The 24,024-nt window shown below is 32.7% G+C and overlaps 1 protein-coding gene across 3 annotated transcripts in view; it reads left to right on the top strand.

Moving 5' to 3' along the window:
* LOC119830872 (inactive dipeptidyl peptidase 10) overlaps positions 1–24,024 on the top strand; it is a 72,026-nt gene that overhangs the window by 34,017 nt on the left and 13,985 nt on the right. For all 3 annotated transcript variants that reach the window (XM_038354050.1, XM_038354066.1, XM_038354058.1), the window contains exons 3-5: positions 21,714–21,941; positions 22,749–22,852; positions 23,609–23,807. In XM_038354050.1, coding sequence (XP_038209978.1) covers positions 21,828–21,941; positions 22,749–22,852; positions 23,609–23,807 — 417 coding nt within the window. In that variant the 5' untranslated portion in view covers positions 21,714–21,827. The remainder of the gene's footprint in view (positions 1–21,713; positions 21,942–22,748; positions 22,853–23,608; positions 23,808–24,024) is intronic.

Below are 24,024 nucleotides of genomic sequence, written 5' to 3'. Positions count from 1 at the left end.
ATTTATGTACTGACAACTACAGGCGCGAACTTTTACAAGTCTTATTTAAAGTTTTGTGGGAGTGTCGAGTTGTTCAGTGCAAGCAAGTCCGGAGTGCATTAAGTCCGATATATATACATCCGTACTCTCGAGTCAATTAAAGTAGGTTCGTCTTGTTGCTAATTCGCATCGGGGATAGAGTAGGTTGTTATTATTAGTATCTTAATACGTATATTACTACGTTAAAGCTAAGAAAGTTCTCAAATCAACTGTATTGTTTATTTTAGACTTTTCTCGAGTTTTCGATCGTTTCACGTGATTCTTTTTGTGTTTGGTAGGGAATTTTTATTTAGTACCATTTTAGAATTGGGAGGTTGGTGACATATATTTGTTATAACAAATACTATTTGGACATTAATATTATGTAACTTTATCAACTATTCTCTAATATCAATCATGCCATTATTTCAGTGGCGTTGTAATTTATTTAATAGATTTATCTTCAGTATTATTGTCTTGTATATTTAAAGCATTTATTCTAAATATTTTATATAAATAAAAAAAATGAGAACGTTCGAATATATTTAGTCAGTATTATAATAATTCAGTTCATACTTCATAATGGATGGATAGCGTGATTCAAGTACCTTGTATTTTAGTTTAAATTAATGTTTAGTATAATTCGCTAACGATGACAATGGATGAAAAAGTGCTTAAATCCCTATTTAATATCATATTGCATGTTAGTTGTCTGTTTTTCCAGGAAACAGTCAAACAATTTACAACTACAGGTGTCGTTTATACAAATTATATTAACTAAAAATACATTAGTGAGTCTAAATCTACTACTCGTAGTTAGTAAAAGTGATAATAAATTCGGAATATTTCACAAAAGCACACCTAAATTCTTCAAACACATCTCTAAGACAAAATAACTCTAATTGAGGATATTATCACTCAATTGAAGTACTCTAGAGGACGGCCAAATCCGAAGCTTTCGTCAAATTTTCTTCAGTTTAACTTTCAATGATAGCACTTCCCAACCACTCCGAGCAAAAAATCTCGGATAATATTTCAATTCATGCCCGTTTCGATCTCAAGCGTCGCTTGCTACAGATTTTACATCTTTTCTTTGGCATCGATACCAGAAATGAGCTGAAATCGTTCAAGTTAAAACTAGTATTTTGTTGTATTTTGTTATTTATTATGTTTGAGTTTGATAACCAAATGCTAAATCCCAGTTGTAACATTTATATTGTATGTTATTTTATATACAGTATATTTAATTCTTCTTACCGCAGCACAATATGGTACGGTATTGTGGAGGAACGAGGTACGATTAAAAGTTTGCGGTTTTGTTAAACGGGGTTATGTAAAAAGGTCGGAAGTAGATGTACTCTGAGTAGGTGTGCAATGTGCGGCAAACTTAGGATAAACGTTTCCCTGGAATACAACTTCATTCAATCAGCTTTTTATTATGATATATCGTTGTGGCCAAATATCGTTGATAACTAATTAATTTTGTTGCTTCCTCGTATGTATTTTATTTACTATTGAAAGGAACATAGATTCCAACTTCAACGCGAGGTCTCTTACCCTTTCCTCTGTAGGCTTCCTTCCGTGACTTTTGTTTAAATGCAAATTCGGCGTGTAGCTACTAAACTTACTATCTAATCTGTACAGACGGTTTGGATGGACTTTATAAATAAATAATCGACTCTTGCACGCAAGGTAGCACCACTTTTGTCTAAAACTTCCCACGATAAGTCTATTTTAAAACTGTTCTGTTTATATATTATGAAGTCACTCTACGCTTCATTCTTAAGCGGATTAATAAACATTTTAATAACATTAGCTGCTAACTAAATAAGATTACAAGATTTGCAGTAAGTTAATTATAGAAAAAGAATATTTTAGGTCTTATATAATAGGTTTTAGAATGGCTTTATGTTATATTTTTCTCGAGAAAACTATTGCATTTCCCGACCATCTAATAAGCATCTAACAAGCAAGGAGATTATTTCAAATAATGTTTATGTTACTATTAAATACGTATCTTACTTTTTTATGATATTCACAACTAATCAATTAAAGTGGCACCGAAGTAATGTTTAACTGCATTTAAAGGTTTCTTTGCTCCCGGCCCCCGCGACGCTATAAGTTTTCGTTGTACTTTATTTAATATGGTAGCGCGATTAACGCGTTCGTCAATTACATTAACTGATATTTTTGATTTACTAATACTGTTGTTCTATCGTTTCCGTCCCGTTAACGTCATTTTACTGCGAACCGAACTATATCATAGCAGATAAATTTTATGGCACGGTGTTTAAATGGCGTAATGAAAAACCCCTTAAACTCACCGCGGCAGCTTTATAACATCGATAAAATAACTAAATAATCTAATATTAGAATGTCTGTCGATCGATTTTAAGACAGTCGTTATTTTCAAATCGATGTTTTGATTTCGGCTGTTTTGTTAGCGTTCGCTTTGTTGATTGAAATGACATTTGCAGTTACGTCGTGTTACAAAGTTTATTTGTCTTGTCATCTTTTATGCAGTACAAATAAGATTAAATTTCGCGGGAAAAATATTATGTTTCCACCCGTGGTCGTGTTTACTCTCGCGTAAAAGCTGTTCTTTATGATTGCCTCTTAATTTTTGTTTAAAACGCAACTAAATTTACTCGATGTTAACTTTTGTAGATAAATTGGTTCAAATAAAGAGATAACCATAAAGAGATATCTCATTATGGTGTTATGATAATCTTTTGATTTTCTCTTAAGCATACAATATGGGTAAAAATAAACCTTCCATAACAACTGAATATTACTACTATGTTTCTTTTCACTCATTTAGGGCACTTTCTCGTTTAATGGAATCAAACATTGGCGTTAATCAAAGTCATAATTTAAATCGCTTGGAAAGTGAACTAACATTGCGTCAATAACTCACTTGTACAGAATAACAGGCTCCAGTAAAACGATACAATAGCGTTCAATTCAATAGGCGGTACCAAACATCATGCAGGAACGTTACCGTGGCGTACGAGCATCATTCGTACACGTCAAGAGAGTAAGTGCTGATAGAATCATTGCCAATGCGCTTTATAGACGACACGGTATTTATTAGAATGACATTTGTTATGCACCATTTCAATTAAATGTACTTTTGTATTATATCACAAATAGTACTAGAAACGTATCTTTCTTTCCGATGGAACAAGAGATTTATATATGTAAGTTGTTGTCACATGGTTGTACTAAAGCCAACTTATATTTCCAAATGATGTATAGCTTAAGTACACATGTTATCTTTTGTGATCCTTTAAATAAAAAAGAAAAGTAAAATAAATAATAAATCACAGGGCAGGCAGTAACAAAATAATATAATCAATTAACTAATCACATACATATATTTTTGAATAAACTAGCCATAACCTACAAAGACGCGTCCTTGTAATATTTCTCCAATCCACTATTTTCAGGTCCATTACAAAAACGCGAACCCCCACTTGTGGCGAAGTACTTATCAACGAAGTTAATCCAGCAGAGTGATACTCGAGAGGGAGCACTCGCGGATATGCGTGAAATATTAATTTGCTGGAAACATTTTTCCGTTTTCACAGAATATCGGATGATTAATAAAACTGTTATACGCCTTGCGTGTATGATGATGAAGATATACTTTGAAACTCAAACATTTATTTATTCAACTAGACTTCGTTTAGAAGCGTTTTTGGTTCGTCATAATACATAAAACCTACAACTTACTACCGTTTATGTAATGATATTTGAAAATTGCAATTCTTTATTGTATATTCATTGCATATCTTATATTCTTCATTATTTTATTAGTTCATTACTTATAACAGTACTAAAAGTATGTATGTAAGTATATCTAATATTAGCATATTAGCAATGAAGACTTAAACTACCAACTTTTAAACAATAAAACTAAAATAATAATAACAACAATAAATTATTTTGGAAACAGTATTTTAATTTAAATACGTGTTTTGACCCAAACTTCTAATATAGTTATAAATTGTCTTTTTTTTTGACAAATATACGCTGCGATTTCCAGTGTAATTTACTCTCAAAATACAAACGGGCATTGGTTGATAACATTAAAATTATTCAGCAATTATTATCATCGCTTTATGGGTTTACTAAGTAAATAAGTTGAATTTACATTTGCAACTATTTTGCGCGGATTATACTAATAATATTATAGCCGCAGTAAATTTCCAGTAATTACAACCCTTAGAAATTAAAAACTTTTTAACGGATTTTAAACGCGATTTATTCATTATATGATTAACCCGACGTTTCGAACACTGAGCGTGACTCGCTGTAGTGTTCGAATTTATTTTTAATGATTTAATTTCTAAATGTAATAATACTCGCTTAAAATCAAACACAAGAAAATTACAACCCTGTTTACTTATTTATTAAATCAGTTAAAGTAATTGCTACTTTTGTAGAAGTGATCATTAATTAAAGAATTAAAAAATTACAAAAAGCTAAGAAGTATCTCGCCGGGCACGGGATATCACATAAGGCAGCAAAATCAATTCATACTGCGACGCATGTACTTGGCAATATTTCAAATTCTCTTTGATGCAATATTTCTCTTCCTTTCTTGCTTACGTAACGGAGACCACATAGTATCCACATTTGTTGAGATGACATTTTCATATTTGATGTCGAGAGCAACTGCAGTGTTAACTCGAAGTTTTTATTTAACTTTTGCTGCATCAACATTCAGCATATATAGGCGTTAACTAGCACGAGTATGATAAACAACTATGGTCGTGTTCAAATACAAATAAACTTTGGGATGTCTAAAGCAAAATATACCAGAGTATCTTTGTGATAACCTACGAACATTTAAAAGTATCAAAAGTACAAATCACTACGTGAGTGTATATATTTTAAAGTGCTTCTTGTCAGTAAAAGACCTTGCCTGTGGATTACTAATTCAGAATATTTTTATGTAGATTTCCTTGCGGTGATCGCGATATTATCTAAGTATCCTGTGTCGAGGCATATTGCGAAAGGTCACCTTCAGATTAACTAACTCTTGACTCTTGTATAAGATATCACTATGAGATGGACTGAGATTTCAATGAAATAAATACACACATTATACTAAAATCTCGAAGAAGTCCACCGTATTATCCAATCTATATAATCCACAGTATTATTATAATTCGCATAAGCATTAAATTGAATACAATATTTAAAGATGTGAAGTCAAATCTGCTACGACTCTCGCTATTCAATTTGACAATTTGATCAATTATAACTTAACTGATTAAAGCGATGACTGCTAACAGGGATGCAGTCTTGTGTACTACAATAGCCTGTAATGAAATTTGTCGAACAACGTGGCATTCGGCGCACGTCTCGTGCAAGAGGCGGCACAAATTGCCCCTAATTAAATTACAGGGTGCAGCCTTTAAGAACAGAATTCATTTGAGCGTAAACCAGCAACTGAAACGAGCTGTGCGCTAATTTTATTTACAAAATTTGCAGGTATTTGAGCAGGCTTGTTAATTTCCGATTCGATCAATTTCGTGAGCTGCGGTAGCGTGTGACAATCAAGTGTTGTTTTATTGTCGATCCTGGCGGCTCGACGCAATGTCTAGGATTTCCGTTTATTCCACGTACTTGATATAAAACTGTAAATTTTTTTTAATAATGAAAAACCATGATCACCACCAAATATCTTCCCAAAATACTAGTAGCAGTAGATACTGTTTAAATTATTAGTTACTAGCTGCGCTCCGCGGTTTCACCCGCGTAAGTCCGTATCCCGTAGGAATATCGGGATAAAAAGTTGCCTAAAATATGTTATTCCAGTTGTCCAGCTGTCTACGTATCGAATTTCAACGTAAACGGTTCAGTAGTTTTTGCGTGAAAGAGCAACAAACACACACACATCCTTACAAACTTTCGCATTTATAATATTAGTAGGAAGTAGGATTAGTAGGATATCTTAATGTAGTTTCGTTAAAATAGTTGAACAATTTCAGAGGTAAACTGAAAAATGTTGCTATGTATAAACACACTTTACTCGACAGAGATTGATTCACTGCGCAATATTTCAGTTATTTTATCACATGTCAATAAATACATTTTTCACATACTTTATCTCCATTTCTCTTTACACAGGAAAAGGTACAAAAATAAACCGAACGCGGTAAACAGTCTAAACATTCAGTTTATACTGCGTTTTTACTGCGCTGTTGATGCCATAGAAAATTTACTTTTGTCATAATATGCGAAGGGCTTCGGACGCGTTACAGTGTTGAAATGGAATATTGTATGTCTTTTGGCATATTCTGTCACACGTTTGTGGTCTCTACTTTTCACATTATACAAGTGCAATAAAACATGAATATTAGAGGTAAAAACACTGTTATTTAATAAATAGCGGCTAGCTCTTTCGCGGGTTTCAATAAAATTAGGTTTAACGTATAGTTAATGTTATATGTATGTATGTATAATACCTTTCTTCCCGAATTTCTGCACACATCGTTGATATCAATATCAAATGTTCCAGATCTAGATTATTTTAAGTCGATAGAAAATGCTCATCAAACTGAACAGGAGGCCTATTTCCTTCTCCTAGCCCTTCCCAGTCCATTCCTTCTTTCCACTCATCAATCCTTTCCTTATCCCATATCCCTTAAAAGTGGGCAGCGCATTTTCAGAGGTCTGAGCCTCTGCGAATGTTCATGGGCGGTGGTGATCGTTTACCATCAGGCGAACCACCAGTTCAGTTGCCCGCTATGACATTAAAAAAAAAAAAAAAAATAACAATGTATGACGATGACGTCATAGGAATGATCCTATGCACGTTACAGCGTATCGGAGCTCCTGGAGTTCCATATCAGGTGTTCGAGATCTTCAAATTTATACTCTCACTCGCAATAAATATGTTTTGTAAACATTAAGAAAGCTTATGTGTAAATCCAGATGGTTTGTAGTACATTCGTTATAAACTCTAGGGAGCTACGGCTCGAAACATCAACCACGAATTGCCCATATATCCCCTGTCCAACCACCGAAGCGTTATTTACCCTTTTCCCGAACGACTATGAACAATAAACTTATAGACATCTCCTATAAATCTACCAGATAATAGTAAACTATAAGCTAACCTTGGGAACATTCTATTAATCTACATTCAAGTAATGGACCATTTTATCAGTAGTAATAATTTTTTACTTTGACTATTAAACCACTTTTTTATTAAGTATAAAAAGCATACCCAGATCATGTTACTGAAGGGAAATGACCTCACAAACAACATGAGAAAATTCACAACGAATATGTAAGTTGTTTATTGGTGTTTTTGGCAACCTTTTCTACCTATATTCAACTCATGTTAAAGCACACTCGATTCTAACATTTACATAAATCAAGCGTTCAAACATGCTGTGTGAATAATCTTTATCTAATGCTAAACAAAACATTGCAGAACAAAATTATCAATCAAGGAATAATAGTTTTGGGTCCAAGTTTCCTCAAACTACTCGATTCGCCAAATTGCCCTAGCAATCAATTCAATTTCATAGCGAAAATCGAATCTGAAATATCATGCTTCACCGGCAGTTAGAATTGGAGGCTATGAGGTTGTATTTTAACAAATGATTTCATTGGAAAGCTCGCCAAGATGTATTACCTAATCCGTTTGCGATCCCAATACCATTGTTTTGGTTGGAAATCAATGACCTGTGACGGGCAGGATTTATTACAAAACAGCTTTTCCAATCAAATCGGATAGCTGGCTAAAGACAATATCTGTGTATCCTGTAATACGGATTTGTAGCAGTGAAGCTGAATTTTTGTTACGAATTGTCTGCTTACTTTGAGTTGTGTGGGGATGTTAGATTTCAGAATATAAGGTAAGGAATATCATATTTTGAGCATTTAAACTCTAACTGTTTATAATTCCTATTGTGAGCTTTCCTAACTCTCACTTTATGCTCTGGAACATTCCAAAGATTGATTAACAATGTTGTATTAAGATGATCAGCACATATCTGCTACGAATTACATCGGATATTAGACAATAACCATTAATTGGCTATAGCTTACCAGCAATGCTATTTTATCGGTTTCTAATATTATTATCATCGCTTTGTAATATTTAAAAAAAAGTTTATTTAACTTTCTTTTGTATGTATATTTCTGCAATATATAAAAAAAACGGGGAACGATATTAAAATTGTGTCGTTAAGGGTATTCAAATTTCGTCTTTCGTTTCAATATTTAAATAACACTTTATTTCAGAAATAACTATTTGTAATTTATGGCTCGATCTGTACCGCACTCGGTATTGGCATTTTATAAAAGGCGTCATGTGCAGGTTCTTCGAACGAAGTTGCGATAACGTGATATTCAATTTTGAATTACACCTGGTTACGGACTGCAACAATAGTTCAGACTCAATTCATTTTCAGTCTTTTATTGCAATCCTTTTTACTTTGTCTTAATTTTAGGATTGCATGATACCAATTGCTACAAATCTTTAAGCAACTTTACTTATTTACAATGACAAATTTTATCCCCTCAGTATAGTATTATGTTATCTGTGCTACCTCTTATTTAAAGCATCAAATTCATCTTAAGGGGACTACAAAAAGTAGGCTAATATACGCAAACATTTATAAATACTTCTTGACAGGGGTTGTGGTGACATTATCGAATCTTAGGTCTCTTACTTATGTATTATACTCGAAGATAACAATTATAATCGGAAAGAATAAATCGCTATTTTTTTTTGTAGCACGCAATTCGCACTTAGCTCCTGTAATCCTGTAATCCTAAATAAATAATTATTTTTACCAAAAGTCTAAGCCTACTTCAACCTGTCAGAACTAGATAAATTCAAATTAGGGTTGCCATAAAAGAAAAGATGAAGAACAAATGGAACATTGACACATGACAAGTTACAGCTTTTAAATAAAAATAAAATTTTGATTATTTTTATATTTAAAAAGTTGCGTCAAAATTCCGTTCCCCAGTAAAAAGTAATAAGTGTGTTACAAAATACTGTCAAATTGAAAACTTTTTGTACTTAATAAAATAATCAAGTTACTCTATAATATGACTATGTTTTGCCCTTAAACCAGTCCCTATATTATCGTAACAGTTTTCTGATGTTCAGTAAACGATCCGATTCATCAATACTTAAGAGAATCGAGTGAACGTCATGCCCTCTTTGACCTCAAATGTTTTCCTAAGATAAATGAATTCGTCCAAAAACACTTAAGATATTTATTTGTGGCTTCCTGCTTCCCGTGACTAGTCAACTGTAGAATGGGAAAGGATCAAGAGTCTTGGCTCGATGAGGTAAAAATACATTAGGTATGGTTTAGCTCGAATTAGAACCACGAGATTTCAAGATACATAAAAATTGGTACTGAAGGTTCAAATAAAACTGTAATACATTATAAAATTGTATGTATGTATTTAAAAATAATAACACAATATTAATAGCGATACTTATCGTGCGATTTTTCTTGGAAATGGAGATACGTAAACCAATTTCAAAGTAGGAAATTAAGTGAACTGAATTATATAACTTTATTTAAAAATATATATATATTGTTTCAGGTACAGTGCAGTTATCTACAAAACAGCATTTACATCAAAAACCATACATATTTTTGGTAGCTCTGATCTGAAGCTAAACTAAAGAACATTAGGACGATGAAAGTGCATCATATCAAATACACTTACTATATCTGTAATGATTCAGGATGGTCATTTACAAACATTTAAGTACAAAAGGGCAAAGTTCAGACCGCATATTCATTGCGTGTAATACCAACATCAATCCATATCAATTAGTTGTGGTTATTGAATATTGTTTCATCAAAATCAGATAATATTAATTTAATTTTAATTATATCCTGTACTATTATGCAAGTCAATCTTTTTACGATATAATAATAGTAATACTATAGCATTATGTTATCTGTGGTAATACTATAAGTTTGAAGATAGTTTGAAAATATTTTATACATTCACACTATGAAACAATATTACATTCAAATGTATGATAATCATAGCTATTTTGTACACGTGGTTGAGAAAAACGCATCAAAATTCATGAATTTACACGAGTCATTAATAAAACAGAGGACAGGCAATGGAAAACCCTAAAAATTGTTGGACCGTTTCGTTTCATTTAAATACCGAAACTTTATTTCACGGTCCACTGGATATTTTGTAACAAAATTCGAATCTTCCTTCAGCTAATAAGTAACATGCATTCCAACTATTTTCGAGAATATTGGATTAATATGGTTTAAATATATTAAAGAAACATATGTATTGTGTATATCGGTATGATTATTTTATACTCGACTCAGAATTAACATATAAACATCATGAATTCTAACTATTTCTTGTTTATATAATTTGATATTTCTATATTTGTCTAATATAATTATCAAAATTACGTACATAAAAAAGAAAATTACGCAAGTTTTTATTTTTATTTTGAGGAAGCAAATGAACTGCTAGTGTTATGCGGTTAAAAAATTCATTCAAGCGAGCGCAATAAAATGACGGTACTACGGTATTTAAAAAAAGGAAAAAGTATATTTTCATTTCATGAGAAGGCATTGTGGTAGAGCCATTGTGTGAAAATATAAAAAATGTATTTATGCGCAGTGATCGTAAACGTAGGTACATCGCAATGAGTTAGAGAAAGTTTCTATGCTAACTAACAATGAGCAAAAATGTTTGGACAAATTCGGACCTTCAGTGCAGTATGTACTTGTTAAATTAGTTTAAATTATAAACTGTTATCAATATATAAGATATTTAGTTTTTTTAATTCAGGCTTCATATAATGTATTATCATTTCTAACGTTTATGTTTGGTCGATGACTCAAAAGCAGATTAATAAACCAAAAGCAGATTTTACATAATAAAGCAATTAAATTTTTCAAGCCCCGACGCAAACGGTTTGTTGCATCGTAGCTTTCAAACGGATAGACCGATTCCAATACGGTTTTTTTTATTTGAAATACAGTTTCCTTGTCGTGGTTCTTCTAAGGTTGTATCATTTTTTTTCACGTTCTTTTCTCTTGTTATACTAACAATTAATGTCTTGGACATTAATTGTTATAAAAAAATCTGCATTTTTCTTTCTTAATCTAAATTAACCTTCATATGACTTAGTAGGGTGGATAAGATTCACAAGTTTTTATACATCGAATTTTATTTCTATGAAGCAAAAAAGAGCTGAATTCGAATCTAACACGAAACGGCAGGTGTCTTGTTTGATACAATTTCCTTTCATACCAATTGCAGTGGTTGTGCCGTAAATTTTTTATGACTCGAAGCGGCGAAGAGTCCCCGGTGCAGGCAATAAATTGGGATCGGCTCTGTTTGCTCGAGCCGGAGGCTTGGGATTCGGTCATTATGTGCACCCGTCACGAGGCAAGAACTTATTTTTACATTTCACCTCGCTCAAATAATTCCTCGTACTATTTTCGTGCGAATTTACTCGCAACGGGTACGATACCTGCACTATATTTTCATTGGCGTACCTCCACACACAATACATGAATTCTTTAAATGAAATTGTTCAACATTAAATTTACTTTAATGCTCCAACTCTTTTCTGTTAATAAATATTTTCTTTTCTCCCTGTAATGGATTAAAATGTTCGCCAACTACAACTCTTTTAACAATCACAATGGCGCAACTTCTTCGAGCTAAGATAGGGAGCTCGAAAGAATCAATTACACCTCTCGGATTCTACACTTTAATTATCTTGCATTTCTCTCAACGAGACTCCAACGTTGTTATTAAAATGAGAAAATAAAATCGAGAACTTATGCGACAATAGTTTACGCAAATAAATTTCATCATTAATTAAGCGCTAAAACTACTTTTCCACTTCACTTTGCTTTCATTATTTTTGTTTAATTGGAAGAAAATTAAACAGCATAATTTATCACTATTATGATAGATATGAAAGTAACTATTTCTGTTTGTATATCCGTCTAACTGTCTCACCTTCATGCCTATCCACTAAACTGATTGAGTGACTGAGATTATTTGTGGCCTGAGGGAGGGCATATGATATTTTTATCTCGGAAATACCATGGGAACAGGAACTATGCGGGAGAACCCCGAGAACCCCGATAATATAGACATATATTATCTTTTGACAACGCGCGCAAAGCCGCGGGCTAGTGGTTCTATAAAATACATTAAAAGTTTTATTATTTTTAATCAACATTGAAAGGATAGAAATAATATATACCTACAAGACAAAATACTGTTATCCACTGTCCTTTTTGTAGTCATATACCATATCTAAATTTATGTTATAGTCACAAAGCATAATACCTTTGTTAATAATTAGTATCAGCGCAATATCGACTATGAAAAGCCGTGAATACGAGAGAACTCCAACTTCACTAGCCATACAAGGAGCGAACTAAATGACATCGACAATAGCGAGGATTATGGCTATGCACTAATCTCTACTAGCGGGCCATATATTGTTTGTCATATAACAACGCCTTTGTGGGGGTTGCGGATGGCATGTGGCGTGTGGCGTGTGCAGTGAGGTGGCGTGTGACGGTGGCATCTGGCTCAGGCTAGGTGCCCGTCAACCTGACACTAACTAAGCGTTTGCGTACGACTGACGTGCTACTTGTGTGGAACGATACGATATATTAGGCTAAATCGAACTGCATGCAGTCCAACCTAATGGTTTATTTGGAGCGATTCAGATAGTACCCACGGTGAATTAAAGGTAAATTCTCTCAGTTTGTTAGATAACATGTAATAATATATAAATAATACAAAAGCTCCAAAGATACTTTTTATTATTTAAATGCTAGACGCTCGTGCCGGCTCCGCCCGGATAACCTCCGCCCTCATAACCTGTATACCAAGTATACCAAGTTTTAACTAAATTCGTTCAGTAGTTTCAGTGTGATTGACGGACAAACAAACTTTCAAATATATAATATTAGATCAATTTCAATAACTACATCATACACAGCCTTAAACCGGTCAGCGAAATTTAATTAAAACTTTTTGTACAAAGAACAAGGCCTAGTTTTAAAACAAAATGTGTTGTGCCAACTTGGACCGGTAGTAATCGAGCGATTTACAAAGTTCAGTGAGATTTACGATTTTTTTTTTCAATTGTTTCCATGTTTTCGCTCTGCGGGCGCAGAACATTTTGGGTATTACGAAAAAACTTTAATAGAATTATTTGCTGTTTATATTAAAATCTTAGCAGGAGAAAAGGTACTTTTGTGAACGTTATTAGTAAAATTTATGAATACCTCGATAATGGATGTCTTTCTAGAAAACTATATCGGGTTATCTAATTTTATTCAGTTTTTAATAATACAGTTTGCGCTTATATAAAGAATTGTTAATATTTTCAGCTTTATGTATGAAATACGCAATGTCCTTGGCTCCGTGGTAGTAAATTAGGCCAAGACAAAGCGTATAATGAAAACAATTCGAATCCGCCCAAGTACAGAATTTACATAGACGTAACTCCCTCATATGGAAGAAATGGCGGCTGATACTAGCAATAATATTAAGAATTCTGAGCTCATGTTCATTCCATGTTTTTCATCTTCAATCTCGTATGACCTATCAAATCTTCCTTCTAGTTTCTTAGTGATACGCAGTTATATGATGCTTCTATATAACATTATATTTTTCTTCTAACATGAAGGAACACTACTACGGTTTTTAGCTAATCGACAGAAACATGCCTTAAATCAAATACATATTACAGAAGAGATACACTTTTAATTTTCAAATTAGATAATATCGTTAAATCTAACATAAACTTGTTTCATAAGCGCTGCAGAAACTGCGGTAGGTATACGCGAACTTTTGTATTGGATACTGCATCTATTAATTAGCTCGCGGTAAAAACTTTAATCGTTCCAGTTTAGAACAATATTTTGTCTTATACTTATAACATGATGTTGGTTTTTCATCGATAAAACATTTGTATTGATTCGTTTTACAAACAGTTCAAATGTAATTAGACTGAGTTTTTGAACTTTAAATAATATAAAATATCACTTATATGTGACTGATTATAATTACTCAAAGCACCAAAGGCAGTCGAACGCACCAATAATGTTTCAAAAGTGTTGTTAATAACGAACATATCGAGGAAATAACAATAGACAGCACCTGTGGAAATATCGAAATCACAGATGGAAATTGTTTGTACCATAAAATAAATTATCCTAATCAACACAATCAGAAATGCTGAGCAACGCTGGTATAGCGCGACTTGAATCACGTTTTGCCTCTTTGTAGCACTCGAATCTTGATGAAGACCCAACGTATCTTGAACCTAGCCTCAATAACTTTTTGAATAATAAAAAATTATACAAAGGAGATATTTAAAACTGGTACAACGGTTTTATTCTGTACCGCACAAACTTTTGCTGAAAGATAAATTACCTTTTTTCATCCGCTTGGACGTTGAACGAATTTAACTAATTGAAATCGACGTTCCTATTACAGGAACAAGAATACGAATGATAAAATATACTTTTCATAACTTTAAAAAACCGCGTATTTCATTTATTATTTTAAATGCATATCTACAAACTTTGTGAAAATCGTTTCACAGTTACAATATAATATTAACATTGAATTATTAATTTTAATATAAACAATAGCGTTCTTAATTTATTTAGACGCTCTCATATATTATTTTACTATATTCGGACTTGTGATTGATTAAATCTACCATTTAATGATGAATATGAGATACGCAAACGTAAACGTACTGAGACACGGGTTGCACCTAATAAGTCAATGGCAAAGGGAATGCGCACCGATACAATTCCAACATGAAACTTTTATCCGAGGCGGCGTCAAAGCAGGTAAAATCCTTATTGCACCCCGAGAGATTTATAGACTGAATCCGGCACGTTCTGCATACCTTTTGTTCAGCCAAGGACCGTTAGCGAATAATGTCATCGTATATCACGAATGTTTTAAGCTTCTCGAATAAGGATTATGAAAAAGTCTTTATGAATATTTCATGAACGATATTTCTATAGCTGTTACGTTAAATTGCCAATTACTAGATTACAACTCATTGCACAAAGCGTATCGCTCGATAATTCGATTCAATAAAATGAAGCAATGCGCTTAAAGTGAATCTTTTGTTGTAAACGCTTATCTGATTTAAATTGAGTTGCGAAATGATGAGCTTATTGAAAAGAGGAAAACTTAATGTCGGTTTGTTGTTTTAGTTATTATTATTTTTTTGGAAATGGGAATATTTTTATAGATATATTCCTTAATCATGAAATAACAAAAATCGCTTCTGTTACATATTCTACATTTCTTCCCGTTTGACCCGGCTCCACCCCGGTTGTCCCGGGATAAAAACTAAATAAAATATAGCCAGTCACCCAGTGATGCAGCTTTCTAATGGTGAATGAATTTTATAAATCTGTTTCGCATATTTTGTGTTAAAACATAAAAAAATCACAGTTGTTTTCCTCTTTATAATATTAATTTAAATGTATATAAAATAATACTAACACACATTGGTTACCAATGGTAACATTATTTCTGCTTATATATCACGATATACTTGTTGTAGTCTCTTTCACATGTATGTTGTATAACCGCATTGTAATGTTTTGTGTAGTGATGATTTAAACACTCATTAAAACCCATTAGATTAATGTATCACAAATTCTAAATGAAAACTAATTATCTATAATATTTCCCTGGAATGTATACTTGCGGACTTGTTAAATTTACATTACTTACTATTGCTGCAATTCCGAAACTAATTCGTAGCAAATTATGCAAGCTTCTGCGCTTTTGCGTTATTTTGATATATTATAATATTTTGAATAGATTTAAATATGTTTTAAATATTGCGTAATAATTACTTTAAACGTACTAAAAGAGATTATGCTTTTTACTCACTTTTATATTATAGTACAGTAGCCAAAGACACTTTCATATATCTTGAGTTGCTATAAGTCTCTTGAAAATCGTTTGATGAATATGCCATTTAACATAATGTTTGTATCAAGATCACAGAAAACATAATGCTATATTAGTAATCAAGTCAATGCGGAGTTTTTAATATTTTTTGTATAAAGCAATGAATTTCTACATCAGTTTAAATATTTCCAACTCAGAACTTTGTGTGTGTTTTTTTTTTATTTGAAAAATAGTATAAAACCTAAAAGCTTTAAAGTTCACAAATCTTCCAGTCTAAATTTAGCGTAAAAGCGTAATTTCATAAAGTAATACAAGCTACAACGGTGATGGAAAATTATTCTGCCAATTACTCGCCTCATAATTTGTTCTATTATTATATGTACAATGTTTCTGGAAGTAATTTCGGTACAAACTTTGGTAGAGCCTTCGGTAGCACGCTGTCATATAATGTGAGCAATATTGCTGACCGTTTAATTTACAACGTGTGTTGGTGTTTAACTTGAAAATGTTTCCGTAGACTTATATTAATAAGCTCAACAAAAATCTTAAATTAGACTGACCAATTCAAATCATTTAAATCTTATCATAGTTATACATCATCGCGATGCATCAAACCTGTTGATTGATTTAATGATCTTTAACCGTCGTTCCCAAAAACGAAGGATGAGAACCTCCTTCGTTTTCTTCGATCGTACAGTTTTTTTTTTTTAGATAGAGTAACACTGGCCTTTTTTGTAGAAAATAAATATGTCATTGTAATGTGTTTATTAAAAAACACAATTAAAAATGACAAAGAAAATTATATTGCAAATCTTGATCATTTTAACAGTTACGATAATACTCAAGTATTAATTTTCCATTGTTAGGGCACTCAACTGCAATTTTATAATTTCGATGCACAATAAGTTTACTATCGCATGTATCATATTAACCATACATTGAACCTCACGATCTTTGTCAAAGGTTATATTTATACCATACGCCATACAGCGAGAGATGGATTACCGTCACCGTAAATGTACCGTAGAGATAAAGAGATTAACTGCACTCCGTGAGGTCCACGCTGTTCACACCATTTCACTCGACGTAGCTTTTTTCCTATTTTAAAACACTTCACCAGAAATTTGCAGCTCGTTTAGCACGTTGGATTGAAAATTCTTAATGGATAAATTTCGTTTTACTAAATATTTGTTTGTGTTAAATGCTAAATTGTTGATAGGAAATTTTTAAACTATTTATATAATACTTATGTTTAAATTCGTATGATGTTATTGATAATATATAATGCGTCTTTTTATTAAAATCTTTTAAAAAACCAAATATAGAATTGCAATACAAAGCTGGATAATGTTAAAATTTTGGTTTAATACTGCTTAATAGAATTGGCCACGAGCCAAACGCTATCTCTAAAGCAAGCACGTAGGAAATGTTGTTTTTCGATACCTAAATATAAATAGCAACTTACCATTATCAGCACAATTATTTGTCCACGTGGGGAAATAAAACTTATGGTGTATATCGAGCACTAGTAATGTTTTGTTCGAAAATACGAAAGAGCAAAATTGAAAGAACATATAGTCAGATTATACAATTGCACGTCGATCAAGCACTTAATGATAAATATGATATAATATTTTAAGAATTAAGTCAAATTTTTAAAGATACCTTTGTAATAAATACTTTTCAATTAATAAAGAGGATATTAAGATAAAAATATAGTACAATATTTAAATGTTCCTTAACAATATACTTCAACGACACTCCCAGCTATTTCTTTGATGCAATATTACACGAGCAAGTAAAGATCCAAAGACAAGGGTAAGCCAGTTAAGTAGCATTGGATAGAAGATAAGACACGAGAAAGCTTTCGAGACAGAACCAAAAGGGACAATAAAGTTCTTGAAATGAAGCGGATTTTAAACAAAAGCCAATAAGAATAGCATCTTGAAAGATAAGCATCGATAAAACGTCTGTCTGGTTTCAGTTAGAAAAATGTCACAAAGTATTGCAGTCACTTTTTAGTTTTATTATGCCGCATCCAAAGTTTTTATCCAGCGGATGTGCTATCTGATGGACATTGTTATTATCCCTTCCCTTTTTATTATATTCGTTATCATGCATAGTTTCAAACCTTTTCTTAAATTAGGGGGTTGATAAAAGCTATGGAAAGTGCACCGTCAGCAAATAAAGGGATAATTTCTCCATTACTTAGGAGCCTCAATATTTTTGAACCTACCGAGGGTGGGTGGAATTTAATCATGATTTCACTGTTCAATATTTGGGTATATTTTATGGGAGTGATTTTTAATCGCTAAGCAGATATAGAATTATAGACTTGAAAGAAATAATATATTTACTACTTTGACAGATATTTCAAATATCTGGGTAAAAAAACTTACTATATTCAGTGTAATTGCATTCAACCTTATCGCGTCGGAGCTGTTAGCAATGGAACCAAATAAATAAAAATAAATAATAATATATATTTTATTGCCTGTGGCCTGTATAATATTCATCATCATCACAGGCCATAATCCACCTCACTGGCCAAGTTTGGGTTGGCATAGGTCACATAGCGGTTTTCTCAGATGGAGAAAATGCGCAGACAAATTGAAAAATCTGTTTGTTTTCTGCATGTTTACCTGTAGGACTTCGGGAATGTCGGGTTCAATTTAAGTCCAAGGTCTTCACCGCTGAGACACTACGGCTTATAATATTAATGAAGAGAATAATAAAATCATAGTTTTCTATGGTAGAAATGTATATTTTATGTTATTTTATTATTAATTTGAAAAATCTTTTACTTTAAAACTTACCAAGTACGTTAAATTAAATAAAAAGTATGTAACGTCTTTTGTATATTTAATAACATACTCATGCTCAAACTCAAACATTTATTTATTCAATTACTTCCTTTAGGAGCACTTTTGAATAGTCATATTACACAGTTATAACATTTACCACCGGTTCGGAAAGCAGTTTCTACAGAGAAGAACCGACAAGAAACTCTGTAGTCTGTCTGTCTTTTAAAATAATATCAATTATATATTTTAATCATACTTAATATATAACATGTATACATAAATAAATATTAGAAGTTCAATGTAAATCTCATGTATGAAACGAACAAATTTAATAAAAAAAAAACAATTTATCGTGAAAATCAACTCAGGAACATAACGTTCATCAATTGAATTAGTAACTGGCTGCTATCCAGAGTTTGCTTATATCGAAAATTTTATAACAATGAATAATTTGCTGTAAAATATATATTTTTTAATGTCATAGTCAACAAAGGAACGGGCGGGTCGCCTAACGATAAGCGCTATCACTGCCACGAACATTTGTATAAAATTTGGCCGAGATCATTTAACTCTTAGATATTAATTTATACATAATCGTGTATACAATTAACTGAAAAAGAAAACATAACGGATTTATACTAATGAATGTAAAAAGATATCTTTGTGATATATTAATTCGAAACATTTATATCACCATTTACATTTGAGTTTTTTACGAAGTTTAAAATGCAGAACTCATGGGAAAAATGAAGCAGTGAATTAAATTTCTACGCCAGCGTTTGAGCTCAATATACTCATTAGCCAAAGCCCGCAGGCCGCAGTGAATCTCGCTAAATTATTACAAATGTGCCAGCGCTTTGCGGCCTAGATAAAAATCTGTGAGAGCCTTCTGCTGATCTTTTCTGGCACTGATTACAATTAGCACGCCTTTCTCTATGGAGTGCTTTGACTGTCAGCGATTTTCTTGCCAACGCTGCATTTATAGCTACTTGTTTTTATCGACGTGTTAGACGTAGTGAGTTATAATATAATGCTATGATATAACTGTAAGCTAAAATATGTAAGTTAATGTTCATATTAAAATCTTATTTATATGAGAAAATATATGAGACTTATAACCAGAACCATAAGATCGCCGTATTGTAATAATTAAGTTATGCTAAACATAGTGGAAACATAATTCGTTTTCGGATATTTAATATATATTCTTTTATTTAATTGACAACCAAGGTATGCGAAGGCTATCTTTATCCTTCAAATTTATGACGTTATGGGAGAATTAGATAAACTCGCAATATAGTAGCATCAATCTAAAATCCCATCGTGGAAATACTAAAATAAGCGTTACAGAGTCGTAAAGCAAACGCTGGACGAATGTAAAAGGTGCGGACGCGTGCCCCCGTTGGCGTTTATCCAATTCTTTATCTCCCCACCCCCTTGGTACGAAGAATGAAATAAAGCTACTACGTCTAAAACAATCAATATTCTTTACATACACTAGAATTCTCTTTTAGCTATCACGATACAGATATTGATGGAAGGAAAAGATAGTGGCTATAGGCATAGCTTAAGCACTTGTAACGAAACTAAGATGCCGATGATAATAATCGCTATCCAAATTATGCCCGTTAGGAAGTTTATCTTCATCTAGCTGTTGCTCGCAGCTTCACCAGCGGGGTCCTAATAAATTTTCATGGTACAAACTTTCATTCCCTATTTTGTCCCCTTGGGGGTGGAATTTATCAAAATCCTCTTTTAGCGGATGCCTACGTCATTACATCTATCTGCATGCAAAAATTCAGCTCGATCCGTCCAGTGATTTGGGCTGTGCGTTAATAGATCACTATGTCAGTGAGTCACCTTTGAGTTTTTTATATATAGATACGACGTGACGTAAAAAAAAACAAATCCATTTCATCATCAACTTTTACGTGTACCTCATTTTCAAATTGTAATCACAATCATTAAGCAGTTGTTACGCTAGTACAGGCATACACATTGATAAGAATACAGAAGGCTTAACCTTATTTTCGCCGTAGTCGAGATATTTTTAAATCGAGAGTAATATTTAGTTATAGTTATATAGTAGCTAAATTATATTATGAAATAGACCAGAAGTGTACAATTATTGGCGGTACATATTAGGTAAAACAATGGAGGAATTTAGAAAACATACCTACAATTTCTTGAGTTTTATATTTTTATAGAAATAATAACAATCATCGTAGCTTATTTTCCTTCCAAAAAAACGTAACTGTTTCAAATTAAATCATAATTATGTTTAAATTGCAAGTACAGATCATAAACGGCTTTGTAAAGCGTGTTGACAAATTACATTTTAGCTTGCCGCGGTGTGAGTGCAAACGACACAAACCCCAAGCGTCGGACATCGGTTGTGGCAATGTTCACATTAGCTTTCTACATTCTTGTTTTAGTACCTAATGAAGAAGAATATTTAGTATTGTGCACATATTCTATATAACGTGATAGAACCTCTTTTTGACTTGGATATTATATAAAAGCAGAAAGTTTAAAATCTATATAAAATAACAGATAAGTGTCGTAAGGTATTTTTAAATAATGAAATGATTTGTTAATACGGAGCTTAGAATATTATTTTAATCGAGCAAAAACTTTTTTCAATATTCACATTTATTTATTGCTCTCCAGACTCACAGCCGTATCATAGAGTTTTCGATTACATAATAAATTATTTTAGAATTTTGGAGAGGATTTTCAGCTAGTATGTTTGAAATTTATCTACTTATATTAAGAATATTATGATTTAAATTGTTATGTGTGAGTGTATTATGAATGTTATTAAAATATAATATCTTTATTATGATAAAAATTATTTAAAATAATGTATATGAAGTATTCTCAGTACGTAATAGAACTTAATAAAAATTATCCTTTCAGTGATGGAGGCGTTCCCACTGCTTAGCGACGCGGTGGGTCGCGGGCTGCTGGTCCGCGGTTGCGCGGGCGCATAGTGCGGCGCGGTGGCGGGTGCGCGCGGCGTTGCGGCGGCGCATGCACGCCACTGGCCACACGGACCGCTCGGGCGGCGGCGGCGGCGGCGGCTCCTGGCGCCTCCCGCCCGACGAGACCCTGCAAGTCGCCGACCCCAAGTCTGCCAAGGAAGAGGTGCCTACTCTATAAAAATTTATGACTGCATAATCTCTTTAACGTATAGATGATTAGAAAGGTTTGCGTACACGTCATATCTTATAGAAAAAAATACGTAAAATATAACCATCTTTTGATATTACCAGCTGATAATAACAAAAGATGATTTTATAAAAAAAAACGTGCGGTGTACACAGCTGCTTTTTTGCAGCATTTTTTTTTTGTAATGCAGGGTTGTTTTTTTAAATTTATGGTTTATGCGAAATATTTATTTTTCCTTTTGAAATATATCATTATAATCCACCTTATTCAAAATCAGATATTAATCGTCATTAGTGGTAAATTACATGATTAAGTCAAGAACTTACCAACAAACAATAAAGACGTAAATTGCATCGTACAAACGGTCTTAAATGTGAGGCTGAATCTCAATTTTCTTACATTGTCGCCCCTGCCGCGTGCTGATTGCCTAACCACTAAGTTTGACAGGAGTTATTTCCCCTAGGCCTCAACTTGCCACATTTTCCTACTGCTAATCTTGAGCAATAAGAAATTATGTATTATATCTTATAAGATTTCAGTTTTGGGAAACTATATCTATGCTATAAAAGAATCATTCTCAACAACTTTTTATAATTAGCAGTATTATTTTTGTACAAAAATAGTTTTCTCGTTTTTTTTAACTCGCTTCAAAACAACAAACAAGACCAACTGAAACCAATTTAATTTTAGTTACAAGTTAAATGTTTCAGTTGCTCAATTAAAATAAATAGTATTAACACAAAAAATAATATTTATAAATCTATTAATAATCAAAATGTTTAGGATCTTTACCCCGGAGATGGACACAACTGGAGAAGCATCATATTTTCTTTGATGGTCATAAGTTTCGTCATCGCCGGAATCGTCACAGCCATTTATCTATTGGGGTAAGTTATTCGCAATCAAAAATATCTTTTATTTCATATGTCGGTGACATCTGTGTCCGATGCTCTGCAGTTAAAAATTCGGGCAGATTTTTAGAAATAATATTGCAACTTCACTGAATATTTTGTATGATTTTAACAACCTGCAATGATAAATTTCTCTCTTTTTAATTCACCTCCGTGTCCACTGCAATGCGACGAAGTTAACGTTACTTGTGACCGTTGCATTTAATAAATGGCATCGTATATAAATTCTATTTGGCCAGTTTCCGTTACCGGTCTACCATATTTCCTCGGCCAACTTGCAATATCCGAATACCCCAAGGTATTCAATTCTGGTGACAAAGAGAGGCTATTGCATGCAAGATCGCGTGTGATGCTTCGCTGACCGTCTCTTGGTAGGGTGTGCCAGTATTTATTCGTTTTAAAATAGTCAATATGTAATCAAATAGTCATTGAAAATGTGTTTTGTGTGTTTATGGCTACATGGCTTATTTAAATTATCAATATTCTTTCAGGACTAATAAAATATACAACAATATAATAAATTCAATTGGTAATTTGAACTCAATTTATACTGATTTGAAAATAAAGTAACGTTATAACACTCGGAATATCGAAAAAAATCTAATTTTGTTTCAGGTATAGGAACCTTTTAATATCAAATGATCATTTAGAATGAAACTTATAAAAATAATAAAGTTGATAGCGCTATTTTCACTAAACAAAAATACGATAATGTATCATATTAACTCGTAGATATGTGGACGAACTACTATATTGGTCTGGTCGTCGCATGCGCTTGGACGAGTTCCTTCGCGGTGACCTGACCGGCGACCGCCTTCCCACCACCTGGGTGAGCTCGTACCAGCTTGTGTACCAAGCGGACGACGGGGGACTGCTCGCTTTGAACACCTTCAACAATACTCTATCTGTTCTAGTCACCAACCACACTCTGGTAAGTAAATCACATTACTAGTTTATGTTATCTGTGTTTCTGGTAATGGTAAAAATTAACTGGGCTTGTGTGTTACAAAATTGTAAAATAATATTTTTCATTTACATGATGAATTTATGTACATGAGATATGATTATTTATTCCCTTGTGCCCAATTTTCGTAAGGGTTACTGACGTGGATTTATTATGAAAGCATGAAATCTCATTATTAACCACT

This window comes from Zerene cesonia, chromosome 1 (assembly GCF_012273895.1).
Source record: "Zerene cesonia ecotype Mississippi chromosome 1, Zerene_cesonia_1.1, whole genome shotgun sequence".
Taxonomy (NCBI): domain Eukaryota; kingdom Metazoa; phylum Arthropoda; class Insecta; order Lepidoptera; family Pieridae; genus Zerene; species Zerene cesonia.
Note: the sequence above shows the minus strand (reverse complement) of the source record. Positions and strands in the feature narration are given on the sequence as shown.